Source organism: Cervus elaphus, chromosome 4 (assembly GCF_910594005.1).
Source record: "Cervus elaphus chromosome 4, mCerEla1.1, whole genome shotgun sequence".
Lineage (NCBI taxonomy): Eukaryota > Metazoa > Chordata > Mammalia > Artiodactyla > Cervidae > Cervus > Cervus elaphus.
The window spans coordinates 45,094,590-45,114,740 of NC_057818.1; the positions used below are offsets into that span (position 1 = coordinate 45,094,590).

The window sequence follows — 20,151 nt, forward strand, 5'->3', positions numbered from 1 at the left end:
CTGGAATTCTGGAATGCAGTAGTAATTCACATATCGAAAATTCCTCTTAAGTAATAAGCCTTCATGCTGTGATCACACGTTGATGGAGAGGCTGTGATAGGTAGTGTTATGATATAATCAGATGACATTGGAGAGAGCACAGTAACTGGCAATCATCAATTTGATTACAAAAAGTTTACCTTTTCCAGAATGTGGCCTTTTGCTGGAGGAGATCTTGCTATGTTAGCAAGAATAAGGGCTTAAAAAAAATTTTTTTTTGGGGGGGCAGTCTATTTTGGGAATCTTAGTTCTCTGACCAGGGATTGAACCTGTGCCTCCTGCAGTGGAAGCATGGAGTCTTAACCACTGGACCACCAGAGAAATCCCCAAGAAGAATTTTGAAGTTTGTTTCTTATTGCAGTAATTTAGAAATGTATCCTGGGAAACATTTAGCTAAAATAACAAGTATCTACCAAGTCATCCAGCCATTTTGGCTAGACATGACGAGAACAGCAAGATTGGACTTCACAGCATCTGTAAAGCCATCAGATTGGCAGTAATAAACTAGGAGTAAACAGGTTTCACCTCCAAGTCTTCGCTGGGGCCGGAGTCAAACATAAGGAGGCACCTGTGTCTATTTTTATTTTTTTACATACCATGGTACAAAGCCTGAAAAAGTACTTCTGCAACATGCTTTTGTTAAGTCCAATTTATTGAGGTGTAATTTACATATAGTAAAAGTTCATCTTCCTTTGGTGTACAGTTCTGACAATTCTGTCCAGTCATGTAGCCAGCACAAGTGAGATCTATAGCATTTTCATCACCCCAAGTTCTGGCACCCTTTTGTGGTCAATCTCTGCCCCCTAAACCCAAACTGGCAAGCATCGATTTGACTACAAAGCCTACCTTTTCTAGAATGTGGCCTTTTGTACCTAGCTTCTTTCACTTAGCACTATGTTTTTTAAATTCCCCTGCGTGTGCCACAGGTGTTTTAAAATTTTTATTACGGAAAAGCTCGAACATATAAAAGTCAAATAGCACAACAGACCACCCTGTGCCTCACGCCAAACTCGAACAATTATCAACCCAGGGCCCATTTTATTTCATCTACGACCCCTGCCATCACCTACCAAACTCCAGATATATCATTTCGTCTACAGTAAAGGCATTTCAATGTGTCTCAAAAATGTGGGCTTCCCTCGCGGCTCAGATGATAAAGAAACTGCCTGCAATGCAGGAGACCGGGTTTCGATCCCTGGGTCAGGAAGATGCCCTGGAGAAGGAAATGGTAACCCACTGCAATATTCTTGCCTGGAAAATTCCATGGACAGAGGAGCCTGGTGGGCTACAGTTCATGGGTCGCAAAGAGACACAACTGAACGACTAATACTTTATACATTTTTTCTCTAAAAATTTAGGACTCTCTCTTTTCTCCCCCGTCCCCCTTTTTTCGGAGGTGGCGTGGGGTGGGGGGTTGTTTAGGAGAGTGCTATTTCCCCCCCCCCAAATTTTTTTTGGGGGCCGCCCCTTGCGCAAGTGGAATCTACCAGGGATCGAACCCCGCCCACTACATTTGAAGCTCGGGACCACCAGACCGCCAGGGAAGTCCCCCTGATTTTAGATAAAACTTCTCGGGAAGATACCTCACAGTAGATGGTACCTACTTCGTTCCGCGGCGCATTATCAGGGGAAAAAAAAACATCTGGGATCCACGATATTGAACTTAGAACTCCAAATTACATCTCCCAAAAGGTCTAGGAGGGGCGGGGCTGTCCCACAGGCGTCAGCGGTGCGCATGCGCACAGGCGCGCACCTTCTCGGCTGCCGTAGCCCGCCTCTTCACGTGTTCTCCCGGTCGTCATGGCGGCCGTTCGGAAGCCAGTGCTGCTCGGGCTTCGAGATGCTGCAGTGCCCGGCCGTCCCGCTGGGCCGAGCGCCTGGACCGCAAGCAAGCTGGGCGGCGTTCCGGTGAGGTGGGGCGCGGGCGCCGGGGTCGGCTGGAGCTGGTGTTGGGCTACGGGGTGAGGGAGTGGGCGAGGTCCCTGGACAAAGTCAGGGTCTGAGCGCTTTCCTTGTCTTCAGGACGCCCTGCCCGCCGTGGCAGCTCCGAGGCCGGTGTGTGAACTGTGCCGGCAGCCGCTTGCCCTCGTCGTGCAGGTGTACTGCCCGCTGGAAGGCTCTCCTTTTCATCGGCTCCTGCACGTGTTCGCTTGCCCTCAGCCTGAGTGCGGTAGCGGCGGGGCGCGCAGGTAGGCGGGGAAATAGCTGAGCTGCCGACGGGATTTATGCCGAGTGGGCGGGAGCGGCGGCTGCTCCAGGTCTCCGGGAGGGGACTGGCCAGCCCTCTGGTAGTTGGCGATGGAGTCCTCACCGCAGTTTTTCTTTACTATGAAGTTGGAAGGTGTTCCGCTCCCAGTGCCTGCAGATGAGAGAGAGAGAGACTCAGGACGCTCAGGTAACGCGGTTGTGACTATCATATTGTTGTTGTTTAGTCGCTAAATCGTGTCTCTTTGCGACCCCATGGACTGCCTGCAAAGATAGGACTGCAGAATAAAATCCAGCTTTTCTTTGCCAGTAAATGTTGCTTTATATGTTCACTGAGTTCTTAATGTGTGCGAAGCATTGTACTAGCAATACTGGGAATAAAAAGGTGGCGTTTGCCTGTATTTCTTGGGGTTCAATTGTAGATGATAGAAAAGCGTTTTGACTTTTTATAGCTGAGACTGATTTAAAGTTAAGTTTTTCCTTATTTTAGTAGATAGGCTGGAGGAAATGACTCCAGGAGTGACCTGCAGAACTACAGCTCAGAACTGGCCTGTCAGGGAGCTGCCATGCCACTTCTCATGCAGGCGGGAAGCCCAGATGTATTCTGGTGAACGAAAGTTGCCCTTGTCAGAACTGTTGACTCCAGAGCCTTGCTCTGTCTCCATCTACACACAGACTGCCTTTCGGTCACTCTTTTCACTTCACTCTGTCAAGTCTGTCTCTCTCTGTCTCTAGTGTTCCTTATGAACAGACCCCCTGACCATATCTAGAACCCTAACTTCTTAGGAGTCTGGGAAATGTAGTTCTTTCTTACCAGCTTTTGCAGTTCATGAAGCACAACTGAAAGAGGTGTTGAAGAAACCACCATAGTATATCTGCCACAGTGCCCCTGAAAAGGAAGCACAACATATGTCACTTCCAACATGCTTTTGAGTAAACCATGAGGTGCCGGAGTGAGAGGGGAGGTGTTAAGTAAGGTTCCTTCAGGAAGGTGAAGGATTAGGTGGCTCAGGAAGCCAAGGAAACAGTGTGCTTGAATACCTCATTCACTGGGTATTTTCCCAGAAACAGGAAAATGGCCTCACAGCTGAGGATTGGTGTGAAGGTGCAGATGACTGGGGAAGTGACAGTGAGGAAGCGTCTCCACCACAGCCTGTCGCGGATTTTGGAAATGATTCAAGCAATGCCAAGGACAGAGACTGGACCTCCCAGCTCCAGGACCTCCGCCTGCAGGATACTGTCCCAGGTGTTGCTCCTCCTGCGCCTCCCGGGGAAGGGCAGGCCTTGCCTCCTGCGGTGCCGCAGTTCCTGCCCTATTACATCTGTGTCGTAGATGAGGACGACTACACGGGCTTTGTCAGTCTGGACCATGCTCAGAGCCTTCTGAGGGAGTATCAGCAGAGAGAAGGAGTTGATATGGAACAGCTGCTTTCCCATAGGTGAGCGTGTGTGCTGTTGAGTTTGAGAGGTGGTTTAATCAGGAGGCTGCCAGAGTGGGTACTCTTTGGTTTTCTCCTCAAAACTGGGGATACTTTTTCAGGCAGAACTTTTTCATGTCCGACACACCTACAGGTGTGTAGGACCTGTCTGCTTCACTCCTCTTGGGCTAGAAAGGGAGACAGAGACGAGGAAATCTTATGAGCCACCCTTGAGTTAGCTTGAAAACACTTGGTTTTATTTATAAGGATTCTCACGAAAATGACCAGAATGGTTTCATTTGTAAGCATTTTCAAGATAGTGTTGGAGTGCACGAAGACGTGTTGGTGTTTGAAAATACTCCATAATGGAGAAAGACATGGCAAGAGCCAGTGGGTATATGACTTTTTATTTTGTTTATTTATTTGTTTTATTTTTGGCTACCCTGAGTCTTCGTGGCTGTACACAGGCTTTCTCTAGTTGCAACGAGTGGGGGCTACTCTACTTGCAATGTGCGGGCTTCTCATTGCAGCGGCTTCTCTTATTGCAGAGCAGGGACTCGAGAGCCTGGGCTCCGTAGTTGTGGTGCATGGGCTTAGTGGTCCTGAGATATGGGGGAGTCTTCCTGGACCATGGGTTGAACCAGCATCCCCTGCACTGCAGGGCGCATTCCTAACCACGGGACCACCAGGGAAGCCCCATAGTGACTTTTTACATTGCAAATAATTATCCAGTGTTGAAAATGGCTAAGAAGCAGGGCTTGGGAGAAAGTTGGGCGGGGGGTGGGGGGGGGTTACTGTTATTCATTATAAAGTATTAAATTTATGATTTTTAAGTTATGTATGTATATTTTACTGTGGTAAAGTTTCTAAAAGTTGTGTACTCTCTTTTCTTTTCTAAAAACTTGTTTATTTATTTAGGCCACCCAGAGCAGCTTGTGGGATTTTAGTTCTCCAGCCAGGAATTCAAGCTGGGCGCTCAGCAGTGAGCATGTGGAGTCCTAACTAGTGGACCATCGGGAATTCCCTGTGTCCTGTTCTAAACACAGTAATTCTCTGAATGTAGACACGCAAAAGTGTTTTCTGCTTCTCTTTTTAGTCTGTCTCGTGATGGTGATGAAAAATATGAGAAGACTATGATTAAAAGTGGAGATAAGATATTTTACAAATTTATGAAGAGAATTGCTGCTTGTCAGGAGCAGATTTTAAGGTAAAGGCACATTTTCTTTTATTGTTTTTCTTGGTGATAAAAGTAATGTGTGTTAGTTAGGAAAACACAGAAAAATAGAATAAGAAAACCAAAATCCACAATATTCCCCAAACCAAGAAGCTAATATTTTAGTGTATTAAGTTTGGTTATTTTTTACATATCTGGACGCATACGTGTAAGTAGGTATTGTGTGTATTTTTTTGTTGTTGTTAATTGGGGTCATGGAATATAACTATTCTCTTTTCATAAACATTTGTTGGTATTGAGGGTTTCACTATGTATTAAAAATTCTTCCAAGTGATTTTCTTTTGTTTTAAATTTAAATATTCAATAGATAACACATTTTTAAGACTCAAAAACATAAAAGTATGTAAAATATGCATACATGTATAAATACAATGAAATAATTCCTACTATTCAGATCTACTCAGTTCATCACTGTTGTTAGTTTCCTATGTGTGCTTATGTAATTTCTTTATGCATGTCAAAGAAATAGTACATGTTACTTTCCTTTTTTTTTAATCACAAGAAAGCATTCAAGAAACATTCTGTGTTCTGCTTTTTTAACTGTGCTGTTATCTAGTACTGTATCTTTTCAGAACATTGAGAACTAGGTTTTAAAAAAAAGTTACCGTAGTCCCATGTCCATTTTACTTGTTGATGGACTTTCAGTGAGCAAGTGTTTCTCTAGGATGCGTTTCCTGAAGCGGCGTAGTTAAGCAGAAGGGTTTATGTAATTGTGGTTTTAATTGAGAGCACCCAGTTTTCTCCCATTGGACTTTAATTCCTGCTGGCAATATATGACCTTTAATTCCTACTGGCAACCTATAAGTGCCTGTCTTCCCATAGCCTTGCCAGCAGGGTGAGCTTCATGCTTTTGTAGTTCTGTCAATTCAAGGTGAAAAAGGGCATCTTGGTATAATTTTACCTGATTTTTTTCTTATGAATATCTTCCTCTGTGTTGTGGAATTACTTCTGTTGTGTGGGCCAAAAGTTTGTTCAGGTTTTTCTGTAAGACCTTACAGAAACCTTTTTGGCCTCCCTATTGTCTATTCATAACTGTTACCCATTTTTCCTTAAGTTCTTGTGCCTTTTGATTTTTAGGAACTTTTTATATATTAGATTATTATTATTTTTATATGATTAAAATTATTGTGATTTATTTTCTGGGCCTGTTTGTATTTTGACTTTGCTTGTGGCAGTATTGTTGGGTATTTAATTGTTTCCACGTGATTCGTTTCAGTTTTGCGCAGTTCAGTGCTGCATATGCATCCTGTTCACAACTCCTGGAATGTCGTAGTGATTTCTCTTTAATCTAGTTCTAGGAGCGAAATTGAGGATCGAAATTTTGAAGTTTAAAGGTTCTTGATATATATTGTTTGATGGTAGTTTTTACTCCTAAGTACAAAGTCAGACTTTACTCTTGATTCGTGCAACCTAATTTTATTGATAATTCACTTTATTTCTCCTTACTTTAATTAGGCATGACAACTAGAGATGCTGTGTTGAAAACATGCCCAAATTATGAAACCATCAACAGAATTTTCAGATTAAACCAATTACTTAAGCATGTGGCCCGTCAGTAGTGGCAGTAATTCTTAGATGGAGACCACCCCTTGGGACGGGCCTCTTCACTGATGAGACTCAGTGCTCACACTGATCCACTCCTCCTACAGGGCTGAGTTACTGTGTGCTGGACTTGGAGTTGGTCCACTAACAGCCACTCTTGGTGCTGGCCACAAAAGTACCTGGTCTGGTCAGAGGAGACAGGACACTATATGCTCTGATAGGTGCCCAACAGAGATGTGAACAAGTAAGCCTGAAACCCAGAGGAGGGACCAGGGGCCTTTGCCTTGTTTCATCAGGGAAGGCACCATGCAGGAGACACACTTGGAGCCCCTAGCCCCTACCCTGTAGGACTAAAGGCCAAGGATGCTTTGAGTCACAGAGGTAACTGATGAAGGAAAAAGATAGCCAAGTGCATAATGGCGGGATAGGGGCAAGTCAATGGGCTGAACACCATGGCGTCTGAAATGAGAACAGCTTGGTTCTTGCCTCCCGCAGCTCCACACCTTGACCTCCTTTAGGACACACACCCTTGTTGTCCTTAACAGACTGGGTACTCCCCAGACTTGGTGTCTAGTACTGGCATGGATTAGGTATGTTTTCAATCCATTTCTTACTAAAGAATTTATATTTTATTCTGTAGCCAGTGGATGCCAGGAGAGTGATGTGATCACTCGAGATTCAAGGAATCCAGGTGAGAGATGGTATAAGGTTTTGGATCAAGGCAGAGGATATGGGAAACAGGGAATGTGTTTGGGAGATACTTGTATAATGGCAGTTCTTGGTGACCCTTGGCTATGAGAGTAAAAGACTGGAAGGCAGCAAAATGGTTTTGAGCTTCTGGCTTGTGAAATTGGAAGAGTGTTGATGCAATGCTGGAGATAGGGATTTAGGAGGGTGTTATTTGGGGTGTGGAGTCTTGATTATTCTTAGTCTACAGAATGTGTCCTTGTCAGTTTGATTTACATCTTTGAAACTAAATCTTTGTTATAGTAGTTTTGGTTTTATTTCCCTTGTGCATTCTACTTTGCAAGTGTCTTATAAGGAAGACATAATACTTTGTAACAAGTAACAACTGCCCAGAGGATATTGAATAAGAGGTCTTGGAAGTTCAAGGCCTGGATTTTCCATTTCTAGTTGAAGGTCCATGGGCAATTCACTTAACCTTTCTTATCCTCAGTGCCTCATCTCTAAAATGAGGATGATAATACAACTACCTATTTCATAGGATTCCTCTGGGGAACTAAATGAGGTGATGATTAAAATACTCTGTAAAACATCCATAAATACGGACTGTTGTTTGAAACCCACTATGCTAAGTTTTGGGGAAGCAGAGATCTATAAGGATCTCTTAATAGTATTGGTATACTTAGGTATTCATGATCTTTGGCAGTGAGGACAGTATGTTATTCTCATGCAAAGCATAGTGCCTACATATAGTAGGTATTTGTGATACCAGTACATTTTCAAACATGGTAGGGATGAAAAGAACCTTGGTTTTGGTCTTAGAAGACTTGGCCTTGGGGCAGATGACTATTTACTCTTCTATAAAATGGGCCTAATGCCTACTTGGTAGACTGTTTGGAAGGATTCAGTGAGCACCTTCATTCATTCAGCTAATATTTACTGAGTCTATGCCTGATGCTAGGTGCTATTATAGATGCTGCAGGTACCACAAAAAATGATACAGAGTCCATGTTTTTATAGATTTTACCTTCTAGTGAGACAGTTTAAAAGTAAAAAGATACATTGTATGATTTCCACAAGTGATAAATGAGGAAAATACAACATAACTGTTCTAAATAGGATGTCACAGAGGCTCTCAGAGGAAATGACATATCCAGCAGGTTATAGTATATAAAAATGACAACACAGGGAAAACGTGGAAAAATGGGTCTAGATACAGTGGTCAGAGTAAAATCAAGTGGTCTCTCTATCCTAATACCTGGTTACAGTGAATATAAAAAGTAAAAATCAGCCAAAAATAAAGTAGAAAAAACCAAACTTTAAAAAGAAAATCCCTTCCATCTGCATTGAAATAAGAAGGGAAATTTAATACCATAAAACTCAAAGTGGCAATCTGGGATGTAATATCACCAAAAGTCTAATGCAGTTCTGGGTGCCTCACATTATTTATTTATGTAGTTAACTTACTTTTCACAGAGGAAGGTAGAGACATTTCTGTACCTTTAGTGTGAGTTCTAGCCATTCAACCTTCTCTCACTTCTTGAAAATACACTGATAAGTGCACAGCATCCTGAGAATTGCGGTAATGTTGAATCTGGAAAGAAACAAACAGGAAAAGAATCTGTATCTTCTTCTGTAGGGCTTTTGGCCACACAACTGGGTGTGGTGCGGGTGAAGATACAGGGAATTAGGAATTGCCTCTCAGAAGCAAAAGTTGTTGGGTTCCATGATGCGTTACAGAAATGATAAAGAAGTCAAGGGCAATTTCTTGCCCATTAGAGTGGGCAACATGTAAGACATTTAACACTATCTCAGAAGTAAAGATGAAGCCCAGGTGTTCTAGTAGATTGCATTGAGTCTTACAGAACTATACCCCCACCCCGATTCACCTACAGAAGAGTAGAAGAAATGAAAAATGTGTTTGGAGAAGGGGAAAAGAACAGACCTCTGATGTGAGATTGACAGGAAGTCAGCAAGAAAACCCACACACTGATTTGGAGCAAACAGGTGGTCTAAACAGAGTTGCCGTCTTGAGGCATGAACTAGATGAAAAGTGGCAGGCCACCCATGTACTCATACTGTTGGCAGTAAAATTAGAGAAATGAATAGTGCATACAAAAATGAGCCAAGAACCATATCTGGAAGAAAAGATAATCTGAGGAACACATAATTCCCAGCAGAGTTTTCAAGATACAGAAGAACTTTGTAAGACAATGTGTTTAATAAAACCAAGAGCTCAAAGTTGAGAAAATAAGATGCCAAGGGAAGTTGAATTGCTAAAGAAATCAAGCCACACATTGCATATCTAATAAATTTAGAAGTAGTTGACTTGGCTGAAAATCAAAGTACTGATGTGAAGAGAGTTTCAAAAATCTCATGAATGTTGAACAAAAAGACAAAGCAATTAGAAGGTGCTATCTTGGAAGGTGGATAAATATAACTACTATAAAGATAACTGGTGTCCAAAGAAGAGCACTCAACGAATGGATCCAAAACAATACTCAAAGATAAAATAGGAAATTTTCCCCAAAATGAAATAAAAACTAAATCAACTGAGTCACTTTGATGTACGGGAGAAGTTAACATTGTAAATCAACTAGACTTCAATGAAATTTTTAAAAACATAGAATGTGTCTGAAAAGTTCATCATTTTGGCTCTGGCTCTCCATGTATTCATTTTCTTTATGGGTTAGTTTTTTCTGCTTCTTTGCCTATCTAGTAACTTAAAAAATTATTTACTGGAAACTATATGTTGGAGGACGATAGATTCTGAAGTTAAATACTCATCCCTTAGGGGTGCACGCCCCTTCTTCTGTAAGGCCAGAACTGTGGGGAGCTGAGTCTCAATCTGCAGTTGAGCAGAGTCTGGGCTTTGTTGCAGTTTTAGTTAAATTCAGTTCAACATTAGCTTTAGTGTCTTCATCTAGACTTTAAATCAAGCATTGATGAGAATTCAGATGTCTTGCTATGATTTCCAGTCTTGCAGCTAGTTTTCTGGGCCTTTGGATTTTCTTTGCTTTCTGGTTTTGCTCTGGATATTCTCCAAGAAAGAAACAAAATTGATAAAGTGTAGTCTTGGATGTTAACATGTGACTTGTATGTGGCCCTAATTCAGGGTTCTTTTTCTCCTTGTTCTAGGTACTCCTGGGATGGAGAACCACTTTTTTTGACCTGTCCTACATCAGTAGTCACTGAGCTCCCAGCCTGCAGCCACTGTGGAGCCCGAAGGATATTTGAGTTTCAGCTTATGCCAGCACTGGTCAGCATGCTCAGAAGTGCTAATTTAGGTAAAAGGCCCTTTATTTATTTGAGTTTGTGGGTTTCTGGCACTAATTTGGGATTATTTTTTAAAATGAAAATCTAGTGTTTCATCTTTGTTTTCTTATAAAATATAAGCATTACAGAAAATTTGGGAAATTAGAATTATTTTTAGGAAACATATTTGTTGCTTCCATTCGGGGCTATTATAAATAAAATTGCTTTGAACATTTGCCTACAAGCCTTTGTACGGACATAGGCTTTTGGGTTAAGTATCTAGGAGAAAAGCAGTTGAATCGTGTGGTAGGTGTGTATTTAACTTTTTAAGACACTGCCACCTTGTTTTCTAAAGAGCCTGTGCCACTTATATCCCAACTGACAGTACATGAGAGTTGCATATCCTTGGCAATACTTGATATGGTCTGTCTTGTTCATTTCAGTCTCATAGGTGTGTAGCGATATCTCATGGTTTTCATTTGTGTTTCTCTAATGATTTTGAGCATCATTTTCATGTGCTGATTTATCACTATATGTTTTCTTTGGTGAAGTGTCCGTTCTAATCATTTTCTCTTTCTAAAAATTGGGTACTTTGTCCTCTTGCTGAATTCTGAGAGTTTTGTATGTATTTTGGATACAAGTCCTTCATCTGGTATATAATATATAAATATTTTGTCTAAGTCTAGCTTGCCAATTTTTATTTTTGGGTTTTTTTTTTTTTTTTTTTGGTGTAGACTTTAGAAGCTTTCACTTTACAGAGAAATTGAGAAATAAGTACATAGAATTCCCATATACCTCACGTCCAGTTTCCCCTTTATTAAAATAAATTTATACTAATACAATACAGTACTTTTGTTACAATTACTGAGCCAATGTTAATGCATTATCAGTTTATTTAGATTTCCTTAGTTTTTAGCTAATATCCAAGAGCCCATCCAGGATATCCCTTGGAGTGTCTCTTGCCTGTGATGAAAATTCAGACTTCCTCATTTTTTCTTAAGCAAGATTTTTTTAAAAGAAATATTTATTTATTTGGCTGCACTGGGTCTTTGTTGCAGCATGCGGGATTTTCAGCTGTAGAATGTGGGGTCTAGTTCCCTGACCAGGGATCAAACCTGCACCCCCTGCATTGTGAGTGTGGAGTCTTAGCCAGTGGACCACCAGTGACATCCCAGGACTTCCTCATTTTTGATGACCTTGACAATTTGTGGGAGTACTGGTCACTTATTTTGTAAGATGCCCTTCTGTTGGAATTCATCTGATTTTTTTTTCTCATAATTAGAATGAGACTACGGATTATTGAGAAGAAAATCATGGGGTGGGGGATAAAGTGCCATTTTCTTCCTGTCACTCATCTTATCAAGTGTGCCTCTTTAAACATTGATTGTTGATGTTGGCTGGTATTTTAGGTTTCTTCACTTGAAAACAGTGCCTTTTTCTCCCCCTTCCATAAGGTACTGATTTGTCTTTTTATTCTCTAAACTGTCCTTTTAAAAACAGTTTTTAATTTTGAAGCACAATTTATTTATCTTTTCTTATGGATTATGCTTTTGATATCTTGTCTAAGAAATAATTGCTTAGCCCAAGGACACAAGTTTTGTTTCTAGTTTTACATTTAGATTTATGACCATTTTGAGTTAAATTTTATATATGGTATGAGGTATGGTTCAAGTCCTTCTTTTCCATGTGAATATCCAGTTGTAGCACCGCTTATTGATAAGAATATTCTCTCTCTGCTCAAGTATCTTTTACCTTTGTTGAATATTGGTTGTCCATATATGTGTTAATTTGTTTCTGTACTCTTTATTCTGCATTCTGCTCCATTAATCTGTTTTCTGTTTGACACCACTGCCACCCTATCTTGACCACTGTAGCTTTGTAAGATTTGTTGTTGTTTAGTCACTAAGTCATGTTTGACCCTTTGCGACCCCATGGACTACAGCATGCCAGGCTTCTACGTTCTTCACTGTCTCTCAGAGTTTGCTCAGATTCATGTCCATTGAGTCCATGATGCTATCTAACCATCTCATCCTCTGCCACTCCCTTCTCCTTTTGCCTTCAGTCTTTCCCAGCATCAGGGTCTTTTCCAGTGAGTTGGTTTTTCTTATCATGTGGCCAAAGTGTTGGATTGGTAACTTGGTTGTATTAGTCTTTCAGCTTTATTCTTCCTTTCCAAAAATATTTTGATTCTTCCAGATCATTTGCATTTCTGTGGGGTTTTCTAAAATTACATTTTATTTCTTAATTCTTTAGCTGAGCTGTCCAATAAGGTAGCCATTCTATGTGTGCATGCTCAGTCACTACTCAGTCATGTCTGACTCTTTGGGACCCCATGGAGTGCAGCCTGCCAGGCTCCTCTGTCCTTGGGATTCTGCAGGCAAGAATACTGGAGTGGGTTGTTATTTCCTCAACTTCTTAAAAAAAACTAAAAGACTTTGTGGGATTTTGTTTGGTATTGCATTGATTCTCTGGATCAGATCGAGGAGAATTGATGTCTTAACAATGTTGAGTCTTCCAACCCATGTACCTAGTATATCTCTCCATTTATTTAGGTTCTCTTTAATTTCTTGCAATAGAGTCTTATACTTTTCAGTGTAGAGTCTTGCATATCTTTTTTCAGTTTTGTCTGTATGTGTTAAATGCTTTTTTATGCTATTGTAAATGGCATTTAAAAATTTCAGTTTCTGATGTTTGCTGCTAGTATTAATATGTTTAAATATAATTGATTTTTTGAAAAAATGTGTTATAAAATACACAGTCAAAAATTGACCCTTTTAGCCATTTCTTTAAGTGTATAATTTAGTGATATTAAGTATATTCACAGTGTTATGTAATTGTCACCACTATTTTATTCCCAGAACTTTTTTGCTATCCCAAACAAAAAAATCAGTACTCATTAACTACTCCGCCCCTCCCCTAAAAGAATTAGCACCCCCCCACGCCGGCTCTTTTTCTCTTCCCCTAGTTACTGGTAACCTCTGTTCTATCTATTTCTGTCTCTTTGAATTTGCCTATTCTAGATACCTGACATAAGTAGAATCATGTGATATTCGTCCTTTTGTGTCTGGCTTATTTCATTATCATAATGTTTTCAGGGCTTATGTTGTAGCATATATCAAAATTTCTTTCCTTTTTATAGTTCATTCATGATATACAGATTTCACTGTGTAATACAGATTTTTTTTAGTTCTTTAACTTGGTGGGGCTTTCCATCTTTTGGCTACTATGAGTAACACTGCTTGGAACATTGGTATACAGATACATTTGAGTCACTGTTTTTAGTTTTTTTGGGCATATCCTCCAAATGGCATTGCTGGGTCTTCATTTTTTTATTTTTTGGCTGCACTGTGCAGCATGTGGGGTCTTAGTTCCCCGCCCAGGAATGGAACCTGTGCCCCCTGCAGTGGAAACATGAAATCCTGACCACTGGATCACCTGGGAAGTCCCCAACCATGTCATCTTAAGAGCTGTAACCACATATGTTGAAAACAAAGAAAAAATCTTAAGTCAGTGACCTAATTTACCTTAAGGAGCTAGAAAAAGAAGACCAACCAACCAAAAAGAAATAAGGAAAGAATAAAGGCTAGGGCAGAGCTTTTAAGGATAATATAAAAACAACAGAAAACTGTTTCAGATTGCTGTGGATTCATTAGGATTTTCTACATAAAATATCAGATCATCTGTATTTACTAATATATATGTTTTATTGGGCTTCCCAGGTGGCGCTAGTGGTTAAGAACCCACCTGCCAATGCAGGAGATGTAAGAGACTTGGGTTCAATCCCTGGGTCGGGAAGATCCCCCGGAGGAGGGCATGGCAACCCACTCCAGTATTCTTGCTTAGTTGCAAAGAGTTGAACACCACTGAAATGACTTAGCGCTTTTTATACATATATATATATATATATGTACATATATATACGTACACATTCATATTACCATTTGCTAAATGTAAGCATTTTACATGGAATAGTGACTGATTACATTTGATCTTTGTGACCACTGAGTATTCATATGTGTATTTAAAGTACTTTTTAGAACAGACGTGAAAATATCACATCTACTTACTGAATTCACAAAAATGTTTATCCATTGTACAATACTTTAAAGGTTATTGTGGTTTAATTTTAGGAGAAGAAATTTTGTCTGTTAAGATTCTGAGAGCTAACCAAGGCACATGGCTGGCACAGTCATACACAGTTGAGGAATAATGGCTTCTACCTCTTTGCACAGCTGCTATAGTCACTCATGATGATGGGCTTTCTTATGTCAATGTTATCTTTTTCCAGTTTACCAATAATTATGTAAGATGCATCATATACATTTTTTCTTTTATTTCAATACAATCAGTAAATCTTTCCTCTGTGGTGATGGAAGTGATCTTGACATGAACATACTTTGTCATATGACATATTTGTTAAGTGGGCTACTTCTTGTACACCATCAAAAGCAAGGAAAATTGTTTGCTTTTTATATTCCCAACTTAAATTTATATTTCAAATTTAACCTTATTTCTTAGGACCATTTTATATATTCTTTGAATTGCATTAAACCCATAAGAAAGGGAAACTGAAAGTTGCTCAGTCGTGTCCAACTCTTTGCAACCCCATGGACTATACAGTCCATGGAATTCTCCAGGCCAGAATACTGGAGTGGGTAGCCTTTCCCTTCTCCAGGGAATCTTCTCAACCCAGGGATCGAACCCACGTCTTCCACATTGCAGGCGGATTCTTTACCAGCTGAGCTACCAGGGAAGTCCTAAAAACACATAAGAAGAGATCGCTTTTTATCTTTACCTACATCATTAGCTATATGGACATTATAATAACATGTAAGTTTTACCACATTGAAAAGCATTTCAAGGTTTGATTTTAGTATAATTTTTCTAAGGGGTAAGTTATTTCTAGGACAAAATATAGCAACAGCTAAAATAACTTGCGAAACTGTCTACTGTTTCAGTTTCTTTAAATTTGTTACTTTCAGGGGCTTCCCTCATGGTCTGGTGGTTAAGACTCTCCACTTCCATGGCAGAGTGCAGGTTCAGTCCTTAGTTAAGGAAGTTCCACTAGTCGTTTGGTGCCGCCAAAAAAAGAAAAATCATCACTTTCTAGTAACTATCCTAGGAACTGATCAGTTCTACATATTTTTTAAACAATTCTTATTTGAAAACATCAAGATGAAACACTGAATATTTGTGGTCACATTCTGTTATCATTATTTTAATATGAATATTTGAGCTGCAGCTAATTTGATTTTGTTCTGTTAGTGTGGAAATGTTAAGTACAGAGACAAAATAAAAACAAGCTTTCTTGGAAAAAAGATCAATGGAGATAATTTTACTTCCTTCTTTCTGATTTGGATGCCTTTTCTTTCTTTTTCTTGTCCCATCACTTTGTATAGAACAACTTCATTGAATATAAGTCACAAAAGTGGGCATCCTTGTCTTGTTCCTGGTCTTAGGGGAATACCTTTTAGTTTTTCATCATTGAGTATTATGTTAACTGTGAGTGTTTCATGTATATGGCCTTTTTCAGATTGAGGAATTTACCTTCTATTCCTCCTTTACTGAGTGATTTTTATCACTACAGGGTATTGAATTTTGTCAAATGCTTTTTTCTGCATCAGTTGAGATACCATGTAATTCTATTGATTCTATTAATGTGGCATATTACATTGATTTTGGTATGTTTAAACATCTTTTCATTCTTGGAATAAATCTCATTGGCTCATAGGGTATAAACCTTTTTATAAGCTCCCTTTTTTGGTTTGTTTTTATGAGTTCAGTATCTTCTTTCATATCTTTGGGACATGTTCTGTTTTTTAAATTTTTACTTGTTTCCTGCAATTTACCTTTTTTTCTCTGCTTGTTTTGATCACTGAGTTTTCTATTAGAGATTTTCTGTGAATATCTGGTAAACCTTGGAAATCCCCATTATTAGCACATGTGTAGGTTCATTCCAGTCATCATTCTTGGCATAAATGCAGACAGAAAGTTAAAATAGATGTATGACTAGAAAATTTTTTTCTAAAAAGATTTAGTAATATTAATTTAAGGGACTAAAATAAATTCATGAAAATTTAACATAAGAAAAATTAAGTATAAGTGAAGCAGTTGCTGGGCTTTTTAGGTAATGGGTTATTAAAAGAGGCCCTAGTTTCTAAAAGATCCTCTAAAATTAAGAAAATTATATTCATCCTATATTTCAATTTTAAATAGTTTGTATTTGACCCTTTAATAGATAAGGAAATGTTTACCCTACTCCATCTCCACATATTTTAGTGTCATTTTTGCTTTATCAAGGTTTATCAATCTGTATTCTATAAACATAATTCTCATAGCTGTTTAGCCTGTGAATTCTTTATTCTGACTCTTCTCTCCTAGTTGGATTCCATCATGTAATTGCCTCAAAGAGGGCTCATAGGTGCTAGTCTGCCTTTCTATTTGAAGGACAACTTGTGTGTAAAGTTCTTAAGCCCCACTTTCTTTCTTCAAAACTTGGTAAACCCCATGCTGTCATCTTCTAATAGTGAGGGCCCCACCAGCCTTTTTATCTGGTACTTCCTGTCATCTCCCATGGCCAGGCCTCATTGGGAAGTATGTTTTTCTGAAAATCCCTGAGATCTTTCATGATCATTTAGATATCTTTTGGCAATGAATGTTGCTTTGTAGAAGTCTGAGGGTGGACTGATCCCCCTCCACCCTTTGTAACGAACACCATAGAACTTTCTTTATCCATGAAGCCCAGTCACTGAACTAACACGTCTTGCAGTCCCATTATTCTGTAATTCTTATTTACTTCCTTATTTTTTTTAGCTGTGCTAGGTCTTAGGTGTGGCATGAGAGATCTTCGATTTTCATTGTGGCATGCAGGACCATTAGCTGCATCATGCAAACTTTTAGTTGAGGCATGTGGGATCTAGTTCCCTGACCAGGGATCGAACCCTGGTCTCCTGTGTTGAGAGGGCGGAGTCTTAGCCACTGGACCACCAGGAAGTCCCATGCAGTTTTGTTTATTGTGGGGTAGGATGGGTCTTCGGACCTGCATATTTAGTTTTTCTTCATTTTCTTTCTTGCTTTTAAGTTGGCCATGCCGTGCGGCTTACAGGATCTCAGTTCCCCAACCAAGGGTTGAACCCACACCCTCAGCAGTGAAAGTGAGGAGTTCTAACCACCAGCCTACCAGAGAATTCCCCTGAATATTTTTTCTGTTGAGTTTGTAGCTTTTCTGTAGAAGCAACACCAGTTGGTTTGGTCATCTTTCTCTTCTCAAATCCATGATAACATCTTTTCTCTTTCCCTCTGCATTCATTGAACTTCTCAGAAGCCTTTCCCTTCTACCTGTAATTAGATTTCACCTTGTTTTTCTGTTTCTTGTGGTTGCTGATGTTTTTCATTACATGTGTAATGGGACTGTTTTGATCTCCTTATGCCTCTCTCTCCTCTCTACCCTTCAGCCCCCACTGTGGGAGGTCTCTGGGTTCATGTATAATACTCAGCTATTTCATATTTTATTCTGATTCTTTGCACCTCCTTCTTTCCTCTCCTGGTCGTTACTACTACTGAGGCTGCAGCCTTCTCATGCCCTCTACAAATTGCCTGTTAGACATTTTAGTTGGGAATTTTCTCAAATTCACCAGGTTATTTCTCCACTCAGCTCTATTTTACCCTTTTTTGGGAATGTCTTTGACTTTCTTTCCATTATCACCACCTACATTTAAAATACATATGTATATTTATTTGGCTGCTCCAGGTCTTAGTTGCAGCATGCAGGATCTTCTGTCTTTGTTGTGACATGCAGCATGCTTTCTCTTTATTTGGAACATGTGGGATCTAGTTCCCCGACCAGGAATCAAACCCAGGCCCCCTGCATTGGGACCACGGAGTCTTAGCACTGGACCACCAGGGAAGGCCCAACTGCCTACATTTTTTTTTTTAAATTTTGTTTATTTATTTATTTTTGGCTTTGCTGGGTCTTTGTTGCTGCGTGGGCTTTTCTCTAGTTGCGCCAAGTGGGGGCTACTCTCTAGTTGCGGTATACAGGGCTTCTTTGGCAGTGGCTTCTCTGGTTGTGGAGCAGGGCTCTAGGGTGCTCAGGCTTCAGCAGCTGCAGCACATGGGCGTCAGTAGCTGTGGCTCCCACGCTCTAGAGCACAGGCTCAGTGATGACTCACCGGCTTAGTTGCTCTGCAGCATGTGGGATCTTCCTGACCTGGGGATTGAACCCACGTCCCCTGCATTGGCAGGCAGATTCTTTACCACTGAGCCACCAGGGAGGCCCTGCCTATATTTTTTTAATTTTTCCTTTGCTGCTCCAAACCAGTTGCTCAATTCATCTTCTTGACTCCTGTTTTCCTATTCTGATATCAACAGGCTTTCTTATTACTCACATTCTCTTGATGCCATTCTTCCTGACTCCATCCATTGATACATTTCTATAAATTCTTAGGCTCTATTTTCAGCTTTTTGCCTGTATCCTTTCTTGGAAGTAGTGTTCTGTTAGTATGACATATTTTAAAATGATCTTCAATGTCAAGTAGTCTGGATTTGGCCACACTACGCAGGATGCAAGATCTTAGTTCCTTGACCAGAGATTGAACCTGTGCCCCATGCAGTGGAAGCACAGAGTTTTAACCACTGGACCACCTGGGAAGTGTCATATTTTTAAAGTATATTTTGCTAATCTGTTTTTTTTTTAATCGGCAGTCACTTTTTGTAGGAATACTGTGACTGTATTGTGACTGAGAACTAATAAGCACTGTTTTTGCCTTAAGTAATTATTTTTTCAGCTTGTAAGGTAAAACCACTGCCTATGGCAACATCAGTTATCCTGATACTGAGCAATCCTTCTCCTTCCTATTAGCTTCTTCTGCTTAACCTTTTTGCTTTACAGATAACACTCAAGGTGTGCCAGGCTCTGTTCCAAGTGTCTTATATGTACTAGCTTATTTACTCCACACAATAATCTTATCATAATGATAAATACATAATAATATCATAGAGGTGAAATCACTAGGTGGTAGAGCTGGGTTTGAACCCAAGCAGTCTTGTTCCAGTGTCTGGGCTATATCCACTAAGCAAACTGAATATTGAGTGTATCTCATAACACTTTCTCTTTATTGGAATCCTGGTTTTGTTGTATTTTTCAGATCTTTCTGTGGAATTTGGAACCATTCTAATTTACACATGTGAGAAGAGTTGCTGGCCTCACAATGATCAGGCGCCCATGGAAGAATTTTGTATTATCCAAGAGGACCCAGATGAATTATTATTTAAGTAGTGCATTTCCTTTTATTTATATAAATTAAACTTTAATGTTTAAATTGTGTTTTTACCTCATTTTGACTCAGAGTTTATTAGCTCTTGTTTCTGTTTACTTTTTGGCACCTGTGGTGGATCTGGAGCCAGGATTTAGAACCTCCCGTTTATGGGCTGGTTAGCCCTTCAGGGTCAGTGGCCTGCGTCCACAGAGGCAGCTCAGAACGTGGCTCCTCTGTAGCCCGCAGGGCAGGTGATCTTATGGAAGACCCTGGTGGGTTCTAGGAGGGCGAGCAGCTGCAGTGTTGTTGTGAGCAGCAGGTAGCCACGTATTAGCCCTGCAGCCTCTGTATTTTGCTGTCCCTGGACGCTGACAGAGCGTACTGCTGGGACTGGTCCAGCTGCTTGAGGCTCCTGCCCTGTGGCGTGAGCTGTTGAGGCCTACCCCACTTTCCCACCCTCATCTACTCTCATCTCTTGCCCCTTTGTCTCTTCTGGACATTGTCCCTCCACCCAGCT

The 20,151-nt window shown here is 40.2% G+C and overlaps 1 protein-coding gene across 2 annotated transcripts; it reads left to right on the forward strand.

The window, feature by feature from the left end:
* The first annotated feature begins 1,786 nt into the window (after window positions 1-1,786).
* PDCD2L (programmed cell death 2 like) lies at window positions 1,787-19,697 on the forward strand. Of its 2 annotated transcripts, none has more exons than XM_043899108.1 (7): window positions 1,787-1,947; window positions 2,062-2,228; window positions 2,374-2,434; window positions 3,310-3,683; window positions 4,759-4,869; window positions 10,261-10,409; window positions 19,524-19,697. In XM_043899108.1, exons 1-7 carry the CDS (start codon window positions 1,840-1,842, stop codon window positions 19,652-19,654), a joined length of 1,101 nt encoding a protein of 366 aa, XP_043755043.1. In that variant the 5' UTR covers window positions 1,787-1,839; the 3' UTR covers window positions 19,655-19,697. The 2 variants fall into 2 exon arrangements, with proteins under 2 accessions (XP_043755043.1, XP_043755044.1); XM_043899109.1 differs by having other exon boundaries at window positions 3,316-3,683.
* Window positions 19,698-20,151: the final 454 nt, after the last annotated feature.